The 14897-nt window shown below is 50.6% G+C and overlaps 1 protein-coding gene across 8 annotated transcripts in view; it reads left to right on the plus strand.

Annotated features, from left to right (window-relative positions):
* MSI2 (musashi RNA binding protein 2) overlaps positions 1–14897 on the plus strand; it is a 431132-nt gene that overhangs the window by 392364 nt on the left and 23871 nt on the right. For 5 of the 8 annotated variants that reach the window (XM_055256382.2, XM_063628454.1, XM_055256381.2 and 2 more), the window contains one exon: positions 6196–6258. In XM_055256382.2, the coding sequence (XP_055112357.1) occupies positions 6196–6258 (63 nt within the window). The other 3 variants (XR_010117987.1, XM_055256385.2, XM_063628456.1) reach the window with 2 other exon arrangements.

The following is a 14897-nucleotide window of genomic DNA, read 5'->3' on the forward strand; positions in this document are numbered from 1 at the left end:
GGACAGCCAGGGCTGAAGGCTGGGCTTTGAGGCCAAGCCGGGTGATTCTTCTGTTATCCCACTGGAAGGGCAGAGGAACTCCATTCTAGCAAGAATGAGTCTTCGAGTCTGACTCACATTAAACATGACGGTTCCTACAAGCCGTGGCCCCTGTTCATGCCTGGAATTCCACCATTAGTGCTTCTTTCTTTTTTACCCAGGCATCCTCTTTTTGAATATAAGTTTCCCAAACAGGAGGGGCATAACACATTCCTAGTACCTAAGTTCCAGGTGGTCAACCTATAGCTCTCAGACCCTCTGAGATTTGATCAGCAAAATGGTTTTCTCTTTTCTGCTGGATTTACTAACATATGGTAGGTATTAAGCCACTAGGGTCATGCCTGACCCCTTGGCCCACTTGTCATTGTTAGAGCTAAACAGAATGTGTATTCTAATTTTGAGCTACGTTAGCTCCACTAAAATTATGCTATGAAGTTGGAATATTATGAAGGATACCAGACCACTGTAATCAGTAAGAAATTCAGGCCTGGCATGGTGGCTCACACCTGTAATCCTAGCATTTTGGGAGGCCAAGGTGGGCAGATCACCTGAGGTCAGGAGTTCAAGACCAGCCTGGCCAACATGGTGAAACCTCCACTCTACTAAAAATACAAAAAAAAAAAAAAAAAATAGCCAGGAGTGGTGGCACACACCTGTCATCCCAGCTACTCGGGAGGCTGAGACATGAGAATTGCTTGAACCCTGGAGGCAGAGGTTGCAGCAAGCCACGATTGCACCACTGCACTCCAGCCTGAACATCAGAGTGAGTGAGACTCTGTCTCAAAAAAAAAGTAAAGGAGAAAGAAAGAAATTCAGGCCCCCTGTGTGCTTACTACCAGCTGACCATGGCTCCTACCTTGGAGACAGTGGAACACCCCTGCCTGGAGAAGAGTCCTGTCTTGAAGACAGGGCTGATGGCTGGACAGAGACCTGGTAGGCCTCATCACAATGGCAGCTGTCACCAACTTTTTTTTTCTTTGAGACGGAGTCTCGCTCTGTCGCCCAGGCTGGAGCGCAGTGATGCGATCTTGGCTCACTGCAACCTCCGCCTCCCAGGTTCAAGCAATTCTCATGTCTCCGCCTCCCAAGTAGCTGGAACAGACATGCACCACCACACCCGGCTAATTTTTGTATTTTTAGTACAGACAGGGTTTCACTATGTTGGCCAGGCTGGTCTTGAACACCCGACTTCAGGTGATCCTCCTGCCTCAGCCTCCCAAAGTGCTAGGATTACAGGTGTGAGCCACTGCACCCAGCCAAAGAGTGTTTGTTTGTTTGTTTGTTTGAGACAGAGTCTTGCTCTCTCACCCAGGCTGGAGTGCAGTGGCGCAGTCTCGGCTCACTGCAACCTCCACCTCCCAGGTTCAAGCGATTCTCGTGCCTCAGCCTCCCAAGAAGATGGGATTACAAGCATGTGCCACCATGCCTGGCTAATTTTTGTGTGTGTGTTTTTTTTTTTTTTTGGGTAGTAACAGGGTTTCACCATGTTGGCCAGGCTGGTCTTGATCTCCTGGCCTCAAGTGATCTGCCCACCTTGGCCTCCCAAAGTGCTGGGGTTACAGGCATGAGCCACCGCGCCTGGCCTAGCTCTCACTAATTAAGCTAACTCACTGCCAGGCATTCATCTAAGCACTTTGCATATATTAATCCTGCACTAAAATGGTCATCTCCTTTACAGTTGGGGACATCAAGGCAAAGAGAGCGTAAGCACCTTGCCCAAAGTCACACAGGTAGTAAGTGGCTGAGCCAGACATCGAACCCAGACAGGCTCCAGGTCTGCGTGCTCTGCTGTTTGCTGTGCTGCCCTGCCTCAGGGGGAGGAGTCTGGTGGCCCCTTCACACATTGGCCAGGGAAGCTATGTTGAGGAGGGACCCCCCACCACCACATTTCCAGCAGTGGAGGGGTGATCATTTCCCACTCTGGGCAGTGGGGTGCTGGGCATCTGTGGGCACCCATGGACCAAGGAGCTCTGCCACAGCTTTGCTTGGCCCGAGGCCCTATGAAGAAGCCTTGAGCCCTGCCAGACCACCTGCCTGGTTCCCTGCAGTCTTCCCCCCAGCACTCTCTGCTGAGGCAGTCCCCTCCTTGATAACCCAGCCCCTGGTTTCCCAAGGAAGTAGCCTGCCGCAGATGACCCCTGCCTCCTCAGGGCCTGGGGAGAAATGCTGAAGGCAGTGCCACGAGGCCACTCTGCCAGGTGTCTCTCCCCTGCATTCCCAGCCCTCCCAGGTCCAGCCCCAGAGGGTTGTTTCCACCAGGGGCCTCCTGGTCCTCAGGCCCCTCCTGTGTCCTGTGAAGGGCCTGTCCTGGAGACAGCCTGTACCCTCTGTCACCACAGCCTTAGGCTCAGGCCACCAGGATGTTTCTTTGGCCTCTGGCAGCCCCAGCTGGAGTGCCCCTAGTCCACCCAACACATGCACAACACACATACACTCAGCACACACATCTACATACACCCAACACATGTACACAACACATACACTCAACACACACAACACACACACCCAACACATACACTCAACACACACAACACACACACCCAACACATACACTCAACACACACACACCCAACACATACACTCAACACACACAACACACACACACAATACATACATACACAACACACACATCCACATACACCCAACACATGTACACAACACATACACTCAATACACACAACACACACACCCAACACATACACTCAACACACACAACACACACACACAACACATACACTCAACACACACAACTCACACAACACATACACTCAACACACACATCCACATACACCCAACACATGTACACAATACACATCCACATACACCCAACACATGTACACAACACATACACTCAACACACACAACACACACACACAACACATACACTCAACACACACAACACACACACACCCAACACATACACTCAACACACACAACACACACACACCCAACACATACACTCAACACACACAACACACACACACAACACATACACTCAACACACATCCACATACACCCAACACATGTACACAACACATACACTCAACACACACAACACACACAACACATACACTCAACACACACAACACACACACACAATACATACATACACAACACACACATCCACATACACCCAACACATGTACACAATACACATCCACATACACCCAACACATACATACACAACACACACATCCACATACACCCAACACATGTACACAACACATACACTCAACACACACAACACACACACACACAACACATACACTCAACACACACAACACACACACACAACACATACACTCAACACACACAACACACACACAACACATACACTCAACACACATCCACATACACCCAACACATGTACACAACACATACACTCAACACACACAACACACATACCCAATACATACATACACAACACACACATCCACATACACCCAACACACTTACACAACACATACACTCAACACACACAACACACCCAATACATACATACACAACACACACATCCACATACACCCAACACACATACACCCAACAAACACACATTACACACACACACCTGACACATGTACACTTAACACATACCCAACACACATACACTTAACACATACACACCCCACACACACACACCCCTTGTATCTGTGCTTGCCCATCTCCCACAAGCCCAGCCACCAAGAAGAGGCCTGGCCCTGGGAACTCAGTATCAGGGGCCTGTCTGCCAGGTCATATGGAAAATATATTTGGCGGGTGAGGGGTGACTGGTGAGGCTGGACGGCCTAATAGAACAGGAGGAGGATGGCGAGGAGCAGCAGAAGGGGGCCAGGAGGACCGCTGTGCAGGATGCTGGTGCAAGCTCCATCCCTTCCCCACCAGGAGGCTCCCAAGGGGCTAAGCCAGGTTTTGGCAAGGCCCTGGTGTTTCAGATGGAGGGCACAGAGGCAGTGGGGTGGCGACTGTGGAGCTGCTGCCCGTGCTGTGTGAGGGACAGACCGGGCAGCCCTGCTCCTTCGGCCCCTCTTCTCACACCCTCCCTCTCCAGGGTGGAGATGAAATTCCAGCCCTTAGCAGCGTCTGATGCTCCACCTCCTGCAGGAGCCTTTATTTGAGATTAAGGATAATGGATTTCCTTTCTTGGATAAGTTTTTTTTTCTTCCTGTTTCAGACTTTTTGTCCAAAATGCACTCAATTCCAGAAAATGGACCTTTTGTTAACAAGTCTTTTTATTGACTACGCTCACCTCCCCCACTTTGTTCCTCTTTCCCCCTCCCCCAAGTCTTTCCGTGCTTCCAAGGAAACCTGCTGTTTTCAGTGCATGGTAAGGAGTGCAAAGGAATGACTCGCCTGCATCCTCTCCCTCCAGCATCCCCTGGGCCTTGCTCTTAACAGCAGCAGAAGCCTGGGTGTCCTGGGGGTTGGGACAGAGAGAAATAACTTGACTTCTTCCTTACGTTTCTTCAGCAATTTCTGCCAGGACCCTCATCTTCTAGAAAGGAGGATCAGAAATCTAGATCCTGCCTGGAAGAAATGGGGAGAGGACTTGGTTGGGGGTCCCTTCCTTGGTCTCCCTCTGGGTTCCTTGCTGCCTTCTGGGGAAGGGAGGGCCTCCAGTCACCATGCATGGTCTCCATGGGAGCTTGGAGACCTGCAGCCAGGGACAACCATACATTTATTTCACCTGGATCTTTCTTTTTCCCCCTTCAACAGCCCTATTACCATATTTAAATGCAAGTATGTCTCTTTTCATTGACATTTTAAGTAGCTTAGCCTGACCTTTTTAGAGTAGCATGTTCCCCTTTGAACTTCTTTCCCTTCAGTAGTACCGTGTAGCTAGGACAATAGTCTTAGTGTTTAGTGGGCTTCTAGTTCGCTCTGTTTGGGGGAGCTTTGTCTCTGCTTTCTTCCCTCCTCTGCTCCCTGCCCTTGACGGTGCATGTCTTCCTCTCATCCTGTAGAAATTCCTTGTTTAAAAGGCTCAGTAGCTAAAGTTGAGCAGCCCTGTTGGGGGCTGTTTATTGAGTTTGCGGCTGGCTTCTGGCACATCATTTAAAACCACAGTGATTGGAAATGGGTCTTGGGGTCAGGCCTCCAAGCATCTGCCTGGATGGCAGAGGATGTTTGTCTTTATATGTATGGGAGTGTATCTGTATATGTCCCAGCGCAAGGCTGTGCGTGCACGTGCTGGTGGCTGAGAGACGCCCAAGGGAGGGAACTTGGGATACTTCATCTGGATTCTGCAGCTACAAGAGGTTACCTTGGCCTCCTGACTATTATTCCCGTTGCTGGGACATCCTTGCTGCCCGGTGCATTTTTAGATAGCATAAGCCTTGATCAAGAAGAACTCCAGGGACCCCTAGGAGACCCTCCAGTGCCAGCTTCATCTGGATCGTGGGGCTCAGACCGAAGAGCCACATCTAAATTCCCACAAGTGCCTCAGGAGGTTGAAACACTGAGAGATCAAATAAAGCCATAGGGCTCACCCCAAATAGACCCCTGCAGCCCCGCACTCCCTTCCCTATCTGGTTCCATGTGTATGCAATCACCTGGGACCCCCAAATGCTTCACCCTCGGGCCTGGGGCTGTGATGCTGCTGACTTGATGTTTTGACAAAAGTCTGGAGTTAAAAAGGCCACGCTAACCTGCAGAGCCTTTGGAGAACAGCTGGAATTAAGCCAGCTCCCGGCCAAGGTGCGTGCTCTGTCAAGAGGCCGTCCTAAGTGCCTCCTGCCTGTGGCACGGGGCTGACCACTCTGCCGTGATCTCTGCAAGGAGCAGTGGGCCAGCCCAGCCATGCTCAGTTCTACTCAAGACAACCCCAGGGGAGCCACTGTGTCGATGCAGGGTCAACAGGGAGCTCAACCCCACTTCTCAAGAAAATTCCTCCTACAATTCTTGAATTATTGTTGTGGGCCTTCTAGAACCAGCTTCTGGGGTGACAAATGGGTGAGAATCAAACGCACCTAAGATGTTGTGCCTTCCAGAAGCCTGACAGCCACTACTCTGTGTCCCTCCCAAAAGCTGCCCTGTGAAAATCCCTTCCCACTCCTATCTTTGTGTGGAGGGCGGGGGTTGTGTGGCCCGTGACCTAGGTCTGTGCCTGGCCCTTTCAAGGATTCCTCTGTGACTCAGGCTTCTCTCTTTCCTGGCCAGGCTTCCCAGCAGCGGCTTATGGACCAGTGGCAGCAGCGGCGGTGGCGGCAGCAAGAGGATCAGGTAGGAAGGTGTATGGGACAGGCGACTCCCAGGCATGCCCCCAGTGTGCAGGGGGAGGTCAAGGCCCTGTCGGATCTGTGTGGCTGCATCTGTCCAACACCACTCTCACCACAGCCCCGGGGAGGGGGTGGACAGGGAGGCGCGGGCAAGGCCTGGCCACCCAGGGCACTTGTAGTGGGGTCAGTCAGTCATGGGACTACAAACCAAAGGCAGATTATTATTCTCTCCTTGAAAAAAAAAAAACAACCTGAGTTTCTTTTTGACTTTGACCGTCCTGTCACCTGACAGCTAGCTTCGGGTACCTGTGGTCATTTCCCTCCTTGGCTTTTGCTAATTCAACAGGCTCCCTTCCTTGGGTCCCTGAGCCAGCCAGAGAAGTGCTAGGCTGTCCCCTGGGCCCCTGCTGCACTGGCAGGCGGGCTTCCTGGTCTGGCTAAACCCCCAGGGCCCCTGAAAGCAGCCATGGGGCCAGCCCTGGACCTCAGTGAATGAAGCTGCTGTTTCTGGAGCCGCTGTGCCTCCCAGACTCTTCTTAGCCAGACTCCTCAGCTCCAGCTGCCAAGAGAATTGGGCTTTCTGTCCCATGAGGTTGCTCCAGTCCTTCTGTCTCCAAAGCCAACCTTTTGGAGGTCTGGAACCCCTCAAGTGACATAGGAACACTTTCCCAGCATTACCATGGGGTCAGGCCAGAGCTGGGACATGTCCAGGATGCCCGGGGTCCCTTTTGTCCCTCTCCCCAAAATGCTTTCTGCCTTCCCAGGCAAGCAGGGCTTCTGCTGTGCCCTGGGCTCCCTCCCCACCCCTGCTCCCTGAACTGAGTGGTCATGGTTTGCAGCTCTGTCCCCCCACGCCCCACGGACAGGGCTCTGGAGCACCCAGGGAACCGCCTAGTTTGATGTCACAGGGCTCTGAGGAGGGTGGGGCTGGGCAGGGTGGGGGGCTGGTGAGGGTACCAGGAAATAGAGCATTAAGAGCCCAGAGGGCAAATGCCAAGAACCCACACCCTGGGTGATGAGAATTTGGCACAGTGAGGCCCATTAGAAAACTTCAGTAAAAATCCGTTCCATGCAAACTGGCACTGCCTCGAGCTACAAAGGATCCACTCCCCCAAATCATCCCATTGGGGTTTTGTTTGGAGGGGGCTAGGGAGTTCTCAGGGGTTGCCGAGGGGCAGTTTTCCAGAGAGCTGGCAAGTGGGCAGACTGGCAGGCAGGTCCAGAGAGTGGGGCCCCCGTCCTGAGCTTCTGTTCACCACAGCCAGTGTCCAAAGGCCCCACCTTCCCTCTGGCCAGTGTCCCTCGGTCCCCCCAGCCCCGGGCCCCAGGGGCGGGGTGCACAGCTGCCTCGTGTCTCCCTGTGCCATTTGGTCTTTTAACTTGAGTGCTTTTTGGTATCATTATAAACAAGCCTCGGCCCTACCTGTGCCTGGGGTTGGGGAAAAGATAAAAGAAAACTCTTGAGATTTTTGAGTGTTGTTGGTTGTTGTTTTCTCCGTTCAGTTTCTTTCTTTTTATAACTTGGATTATGAAACTAAACTTTAACCCAAAATTAACCCTGCCTCTCTCCCCACCCCACCCCGTTCTCCTTGACTTCATGGCAAGTTTAAAGGGCAGCATGGGGTTTTTTATGAGTCTGAGAGCCGTCTCCCACGGTCTGTGCCCCCTTCTGCCACCCTACCCTCTCATGGACCCCCAGAGCCAGGCGGGAGTCCCACCCATCCCTCTAACTCCTAACCCCCAAGGTCATCTCCAGCCACACATTTTTTTTTTTTTTTTTCAGGATCAATGGTGTTTGATTTGTAGCCATTTCCATCGGGAGCAAAGTCTCTCCCAGCCCATTCTAGGTCAGCCATACTCATCGCTGCACTGTTAGTGAACTGTATTCAGGAGTGTGCTCCCAGACCACCTGCCCACACCAGCCTGGGTTAGCGCAAGGAGTAAATCCTCAACTCCGAGGTGCCCGCCCCACCCCACAGGGTGCAGGGTCAGCCTAGAAGCTACAGGGCAACCCTGCAGTGCTGCCGGGCAGGGTGTGTCAGGGGCTTGAGATGTGGCCCCAGGCAATGACTAGACTGTATCCACCATAGTGAGAGCACTGCCTAGGCAGGAAGACACTTGCCTGTATGTAGCCAGGCTACCCTAGTTCCTCAGCCCCACTTTGGACCTGGAACAGGGTTACAGGTTTGGGAAAGGAAGCGCTCTGCCTTTCTTTCTTTTAACGCATTCTGCCAGTAAGGGGACTGTCACCTCACTCCCTCTAGAAAATGATGGGGAAGCCAAGCCTGATGGGATGGCCAGTTGTTTACCTGTGGGTGGCCTCTCAGTAGCAAAAGCTCTTTGCTCTGAATTTCGAGGACCACACAGACTCACTTGGGTGTGTGCGTCAGTCTAGGCCACAGAGGGCTCACTGGATGTTGATGGCCTAGTTTCACCTTCCCCAGCTCCTGAAGCCCTAACTCACCCCAGCTCCTCCCCAAGATGCTCCTGCAGCCTCAACTACTGCAGGTCAGCACGAACTCAACTGCATTCCCTTATAGGGAGACACAGGGAGACATTCAGGGAGAGTCTGTTGAGTACCTACCTTGAACCTGGTACCGTGCTAAACCTGGCAGGCAACTCCAAACAGTAGAAAACGTGGCCTCTGCTCCCCAGGGGCTCTCAGGCTTCATTTAGGGATCAGACATCATCCTATGAGGGCCCTTTTTTTGTCTTTGATTTTTGTCTAGCTCCAACGTTTGGGTTTTGTTTTGTTTTTTTCCTTCCATTATGACTTATAGGGGGAGCTTCCTGAGGGGAGAAGCACTTGCTGAGGGCCGTGGGGTGGGAGGCAGCTTCGTTTTTGCTCAGGGTGGCAACTTGGATCCGTCAGGGCTATGGTGTCAGGGTAGGAGGTCCGGGGGGGCCTTGAGGTCTGTGCCCACCTCAGCCAACTCCTCTGGGCCAGCCTGCCCACCTGTTCCTAATTCCCCTAGGACCTGAGGTGAGCAGGGCTCAGGGGACCCCACCAGGTGAGGTCCCTGCCAACTCCTAGATAACTTCACTATCAGTGGTCACTTTTCTTTTCCCTTCACCTGGTAGTTTGAAATGTCATCTTTTCTTGTGCTCAGTCGAGAGTTTGTTTGTTTATTTTGATCGTATTCATTCAGTTCCAGTGGCCCCATCATGTCCCACCCAAACCTAAATTCAGTTTGACAGAAGCCTCCCCCGACAGGTGAGGGAAGTGGTTTGGATATTCAGGGTATTTTAGTTTGGGGTGACATTATGGGTGGGTCCGTGTATCAATCTTAGAGCTTCTGAGCCCCTGGTGCCACCCCGTCCCGCCTCTCCCCACCCACCCGGCCCCAGCCAGGACCCCTTACTGTACTTTATACTTGCCAGCTTTATTCCAATCTAGTAACATGAGCTCCTGATGGTGGTGGTGAGTGTGAGCAGTCATATTTCTGTTGTCTTTTCTCTTGCTTGGTTGGGGCTGCGGTGAGAGTGTCTCTGAGGCATACTTTCCCGCCTCTCTTACGCTAGGATCTGCACACCTCCTCTCAAACACTCTTCTGAGCACGCTCAGCGGGAAGGTTTGTCCACACCTATTAATCCTCTCTCAGTGTCCAGCTTCCTGTTAGTACCAGCTGGTTTGCATGTTTTTGCTTGTTCAGATGAAACAGTTCAAGAAACAAACTCATATCCAACTCTCAAGAAATGTCTTTTTTTGTACACTTTTGTTTTTGATTTTTTTTTATTAGTTACAACTCCAAAACACCTGTTGTCCAGTAAAACATTTCACACCTCCCCTGCCTGTTCTTAGATTGTATGTATCTGTGGGACTGAACTAAATGCATGCACTGTAGTAGATGTACTGGTAGCCGTAGCTGTAGCTGTAGTACATGCATTGTTGAGTTGATATTACAGGGCCTTTGACGGCTCGGCACAGCACGGCCGTCTGAAGGATAGTGCGGGGACCAGGAAGAGAAGGGGCTCCATATTTTCAATGTTTCCAAGGGGCTTGGATCCATGTTCTCACCATCAGCCACCACCACCTCCCCTCACACTCCCCGCTCCCCCAGTCCAGAACTGGGTCACCACCCTCAGCTCTAGCCTTCCTCACTGAGGTCTCTGTTGATATCGTCCAATTATAGTGCAAAAATGGAGCCAGGATTGGAAGGAGTCTTAAAGGTCTTCGTTGTTCTTGTCTTTCTCATACTATTCTTGAACAGAGCAGATCTTTTTTTATTTCTTAAGGCCTACCAGCAAGTCTCCTTCAAGCCCCTCTACTCCTTGAGTCCTTTGGCAGGTCACAGCCAGCCCTTCAGGGATACAGGTCTATGTGGCAGTCCTGTCTATATGGATTACTTCTTGGGGTGGAGGGGAAATGAGACATGGTAAGGAAGGGATTGAAATCTTGAGATCCTTGGTCTGCAGACAGGGAATACACTTGGCCCTAGTGAATCATTGCCATTTGTTCTTAGGGTTGGTGAAGGTCAAGTAGGGTGAGAGTGGTGACATTCTTAGCATGGGGGTGACTGGCACAGTTTCATGGAGACAGAAAGGGAGGTCGGCTTGGAACATCCAAGAGGAACCACCCCTAGTTTCCTCCAGTTCCCCAGGAAGGCTCCCTAGAGGGGAAAGGAGCAGTCCTGCAGCCTGTGCCCTTAGAACAGGAGCACGTGCAGCCCGTCATCTTTGGACACACCATCTTCCCTACATTTGTGGTGACAAGCCATAAGGGAGTGCCAGAGGTCTCTCAGAGCTTCTGGAGGTGTCCCTACTCTTTATGTGTTGATGCTGAGTGAGTAGTGCCTGCCTCTTGGAGCCTGCTCTTTAAGTCAGGGTGTGGTGGCTCTGCCCAGTGCTGCAAGAGCATTGATGGAACACAGGTGGGATGTGAACCTTCAGGGTGCAAGTTATCTACTGTGGGAGACAGAAGCCCAGGAAAACGTCAGAGTCCATAAAGTCCCCTGAGAGAATGCGTAGAAGTAGAGCAAAATGGTAGCGCTGTGGAAAGAATCTACCATGCTGTGGAAATTGGTGGCAGAATCAGAATGAACAAGGATTGAATGTGAATAGGGCCAGTCTGCCGCCAAACAGGATAAGGGCACCAAGGCCCAGGAAGATAAATCTGGAAGGAGCTGTTCTTCTAGCTTGGCCTGCATGGAGGTGCGGGTTGGGGAGGTACACAGGGAGATGGCTGGAACTGTCAGGCTTCAGGGCTGCTGAAGCTGCAAATTGGCCCGAGGCTGGGGAGGAAGAGAAGAGGGTAGGGACAGAAGGCAGAGAGAGCAGAAAATCCCCTCCCACTGGCCTAAATCCCAGGTCTGGTTCTGCTAGGAGAATGGCTTTGCTGCCCTGTGGCTGGAAATTCTAAGAGCTCCAGTTCCAGTTGGTAAAATGAGCAAAAGTAAAATGCAAGTCAGGGGATGGAATAAATAGTTTAACTTGAACCAGAAAAGAAAATGCTTTGGGGAGGAGAATAGATCTCAAGAAGTAGGCATGCCCATCCCAATCCCCCTTCAAGATGTTTTCTGTGTCCCCGCTGCTAGCCTCTGCCTTATATATGTTAGGGGCTGGGGGACATGAAAGATAGTGTCCCACATACACTCTTCCACTTGCTGGAGGGATCTTGGAGCTATTTGGGTCAGTTGCACCATAAGCTTTTGGGTTCCCAGGTATTGCTTTCAACATGTATTTGTTAAGGATTTGTTTTGCACCAAGCACCAAGGAATATAAAGGCAGATGGCACTTCTAGCCTTCGGTGGTCTGAGACTCTAGTCCTGTCCTCTGAAAGTCCGTGTTTCCCACAATGCACTGTTTCTGGCCTGAGAATGACCACTGTCAGCTTCATTTGAAAAAGGAAAATGGATCAATGTGTGCCTTCATTTCTGAAGATGGCTTTCCTGTGCTTCCATGAGCAAGATCTGATGGGGGGCGGAGCGGGGGATGCAGTGCCTCTATCTCTGCTTCCTCACCCAGCCTCCTGTGCTAGCAGCAAGCATCCTCTGGGGGCTGTGGGCCCAAGATGGTCCATTTGTGGGTAAGGTCATGGGGACACCCTTGTGCTAAGATAAAGCCACATCTGTGGCCATAGAATAGAGCCAGTAGTGGCCCAGAGGGAGAACAAATCTCTGACCCACTAGGGCCAGCCACCACAACCAGCCAGACTTACCAAAGGATCTTACCTGAACACACATCTCTCAGTCCACTGCCGTGTGTTCTGGGGATGGACACCTCATTTCCCAGTTTGTCATTAAAATGTCCATTTCTGGGAGAGCCAGGACTTTCACCATAAAGAGTCCAGCATTGGATTTCAGTAACCCCAGTGAATTTATAATAATGCTCACAGCCGCCCGCTGCTGACCTCAGCTTCATTCATTTTCCAAGGGCTTTCAGACCAAACCTGTTGAGGATAAAATACATCAGCTCTAATCAATAATTTTGTAATAGAAATACTGTGCACTTGATAAATCAACTCTAGTGCAATTAGTGACTAGCCTTGAAGCCCAGATCTAAGTATAAGTTAATCCTAAAGTGAATGGAGTGGGGGAATGTTAATGGTCTTTCAAATCAGTGGAATCATTTTCAGTGGTTGACACATCTCTGCCTGCCCCCTGAGCTGGTTGGTCGTTGCTCTTGTGTCGGCTCAGGAGCTCAGGCCCAGCTGTCTGGAGCAGGGGTGGAAGGTGTGGTGGTGTCCTTCGTGGCTCCATAAGGGCATGTAGAGCACAACGGAGAGGGGTCTAGAGACCCGCTTCTTGCACCCTGGGCTGGGTGGGGGCACTGCAGGGTCTAGGAAGCCCCTAAAGCTGATCAACCTGCAGGTTGGTGAGAACCATCCAAGGAGCATGTGCCCGGGTGTATCATTCATGGTTGCTTGTGTTTTGCAGAGGTTTTTTTTAATTTGGTTGGTTGGTTTGTTGTTGTTTTGAGACAGACTCTCACATGTTGCCCAGGCTGGAGTGAAGTGCAGTCTTGAACTCCTGAGCTCAAGTGAACCTCTTTCCTCAGCCTCCCAAGTAGTTGGAAATGTAGGTTCATACTACCGTGCCCGGCTTTGGGTTTTTTGTGTGTGTTTTTTTTTCTTTTTTTGTTTGTTTGTTTTTGGTAGAGACAGGGTCTCACTATATTGCTCAAGCTGGTCTCAAACTCCCGGCCTGAAATGATCCTCCCACCTTGACCTCCCAAAACACTGGAATTACAGGTGTGAGCCACTGTGCCTGGCCTCTGCAGAGTTTTGACTTTCAGATATACACCGTGATGTATATTACCATAGCCACCCTGGGAGACAGTCAGGAAGGCAGAAGTTTGTGGCCTGGTTTACAAGCATGTTTTTGTTTTGTTTTTATGAGAAAGCTGGGCTACAGAATGGCTATGTGACTTATTTAAAATCACACACCTGGTTACCTGGAGAGCAAGGCTTTGGTCAAAGGTGAAGAACCCTGGACTTGAACCCAGGTCTTTGGCCTCCTTAAGTAGCCCTCTGGAGAAGCCGTGTTTTTTATGAAGGACACACCTGCCCCCCAGGACACTGGGCACAAGCAGGAATAAAGACCATGTAGGAACAAAAAAATAATAAAATAAAATAAAATAAAATAAAAGACCGTGTAGGGACAGCCCAAGTAGCCTCAGCTTCTAGCTCTATATAGGCCAAGCGCTCAGTCTCTGGCCTAAAACCTCATAGTCTGATCTTTCAGATGTAGATTTCAGAACTGGACCTACAGGACACCTGCCATGGAGTTGAATGTGGCAGATATTTATTAAGTATATAACAATAGTAATTATTGTTATATGTGATAGGTAGTGTCCTAAGCCTGATTCAAGGTGCTTTTGACTGTATCAGAAACCTCCCAACTCTGATTAAACACTATAGGTTAATGTTACAGGGAATTAAATATTATGGGGGATTTATAAGCTGACATCCTGGAAGCTCCATAGAAGAGTGGGCTTCGTGCCTGGATTGTTCAGGGATCTTTTTTCTGCAATTCTCTTAGCTTTGCCCTCCTTCTCATTTCAATACTGTCTTTATATTGGTTTTCCTCATGGTGGCAAAATGATTGCAGCAGTTTCTGGCATCATACCATCCCGTCCAGAAGAGGAGAATCAGATGGTACAGAATTCTAGGAAAAGTCCAGAGCTCTGTGCTGCTTGGGTAGGGCTTGGGTTACAAAACCAGTCACTGAGGGTGGGATCCATCCCCCTGTAAATCGAATGGCTCTTTACACAGTGGTGTAAGGATGGGTTCCCAAAGGAAAACCTGCATGCTGATAAGAGGGGAAAAGGAAGAATGATGCCAGAGAGACAACCAGTGGATGCCCACCACAGCCCCGGAAGTTCCTGGAAGTTCCTGGATAAATACTAAGCAGTCTCCATGCCGTTGAAGATCTCCCAACCTAGTGTGGAAACTAATGGGTAATTACAACAGGATGCCATAAGCCCGGTAACAGAAGCCTATCCAATGAACGGAAGTAGCACAGAGGAGGAAGTGATCAGCTTTGTCTGGGAAGTCAGGGAATGTTTCACAAGGGAGTGAATGTTTCCACTTTAAAGGACAAATAGCTCCCCAGGGGGCCAGGGGAACATCATGGGCAAAGCCACCAGACCCCAGGACAATGGAGTGAGGTGGAGGCCCTGCTTTATTCTGGCTGGAGAATAAAA

This window comes from Symphalangus syndactylus, chromosome 20, assembly GCF_028878055.3.
Source record: "Symphalangus syndactylus isolate Jambi chromosome 20, NHGRI_mSymSyn1-v2.1_pri, whole genome shotgun sequence".
Taxonomy (NCBI): Eukaryota; Metazoa; Chordata; class Mammalia; order Primates; family Hylobatidae; genus Symphalangus; species Symphalangus syndactylus.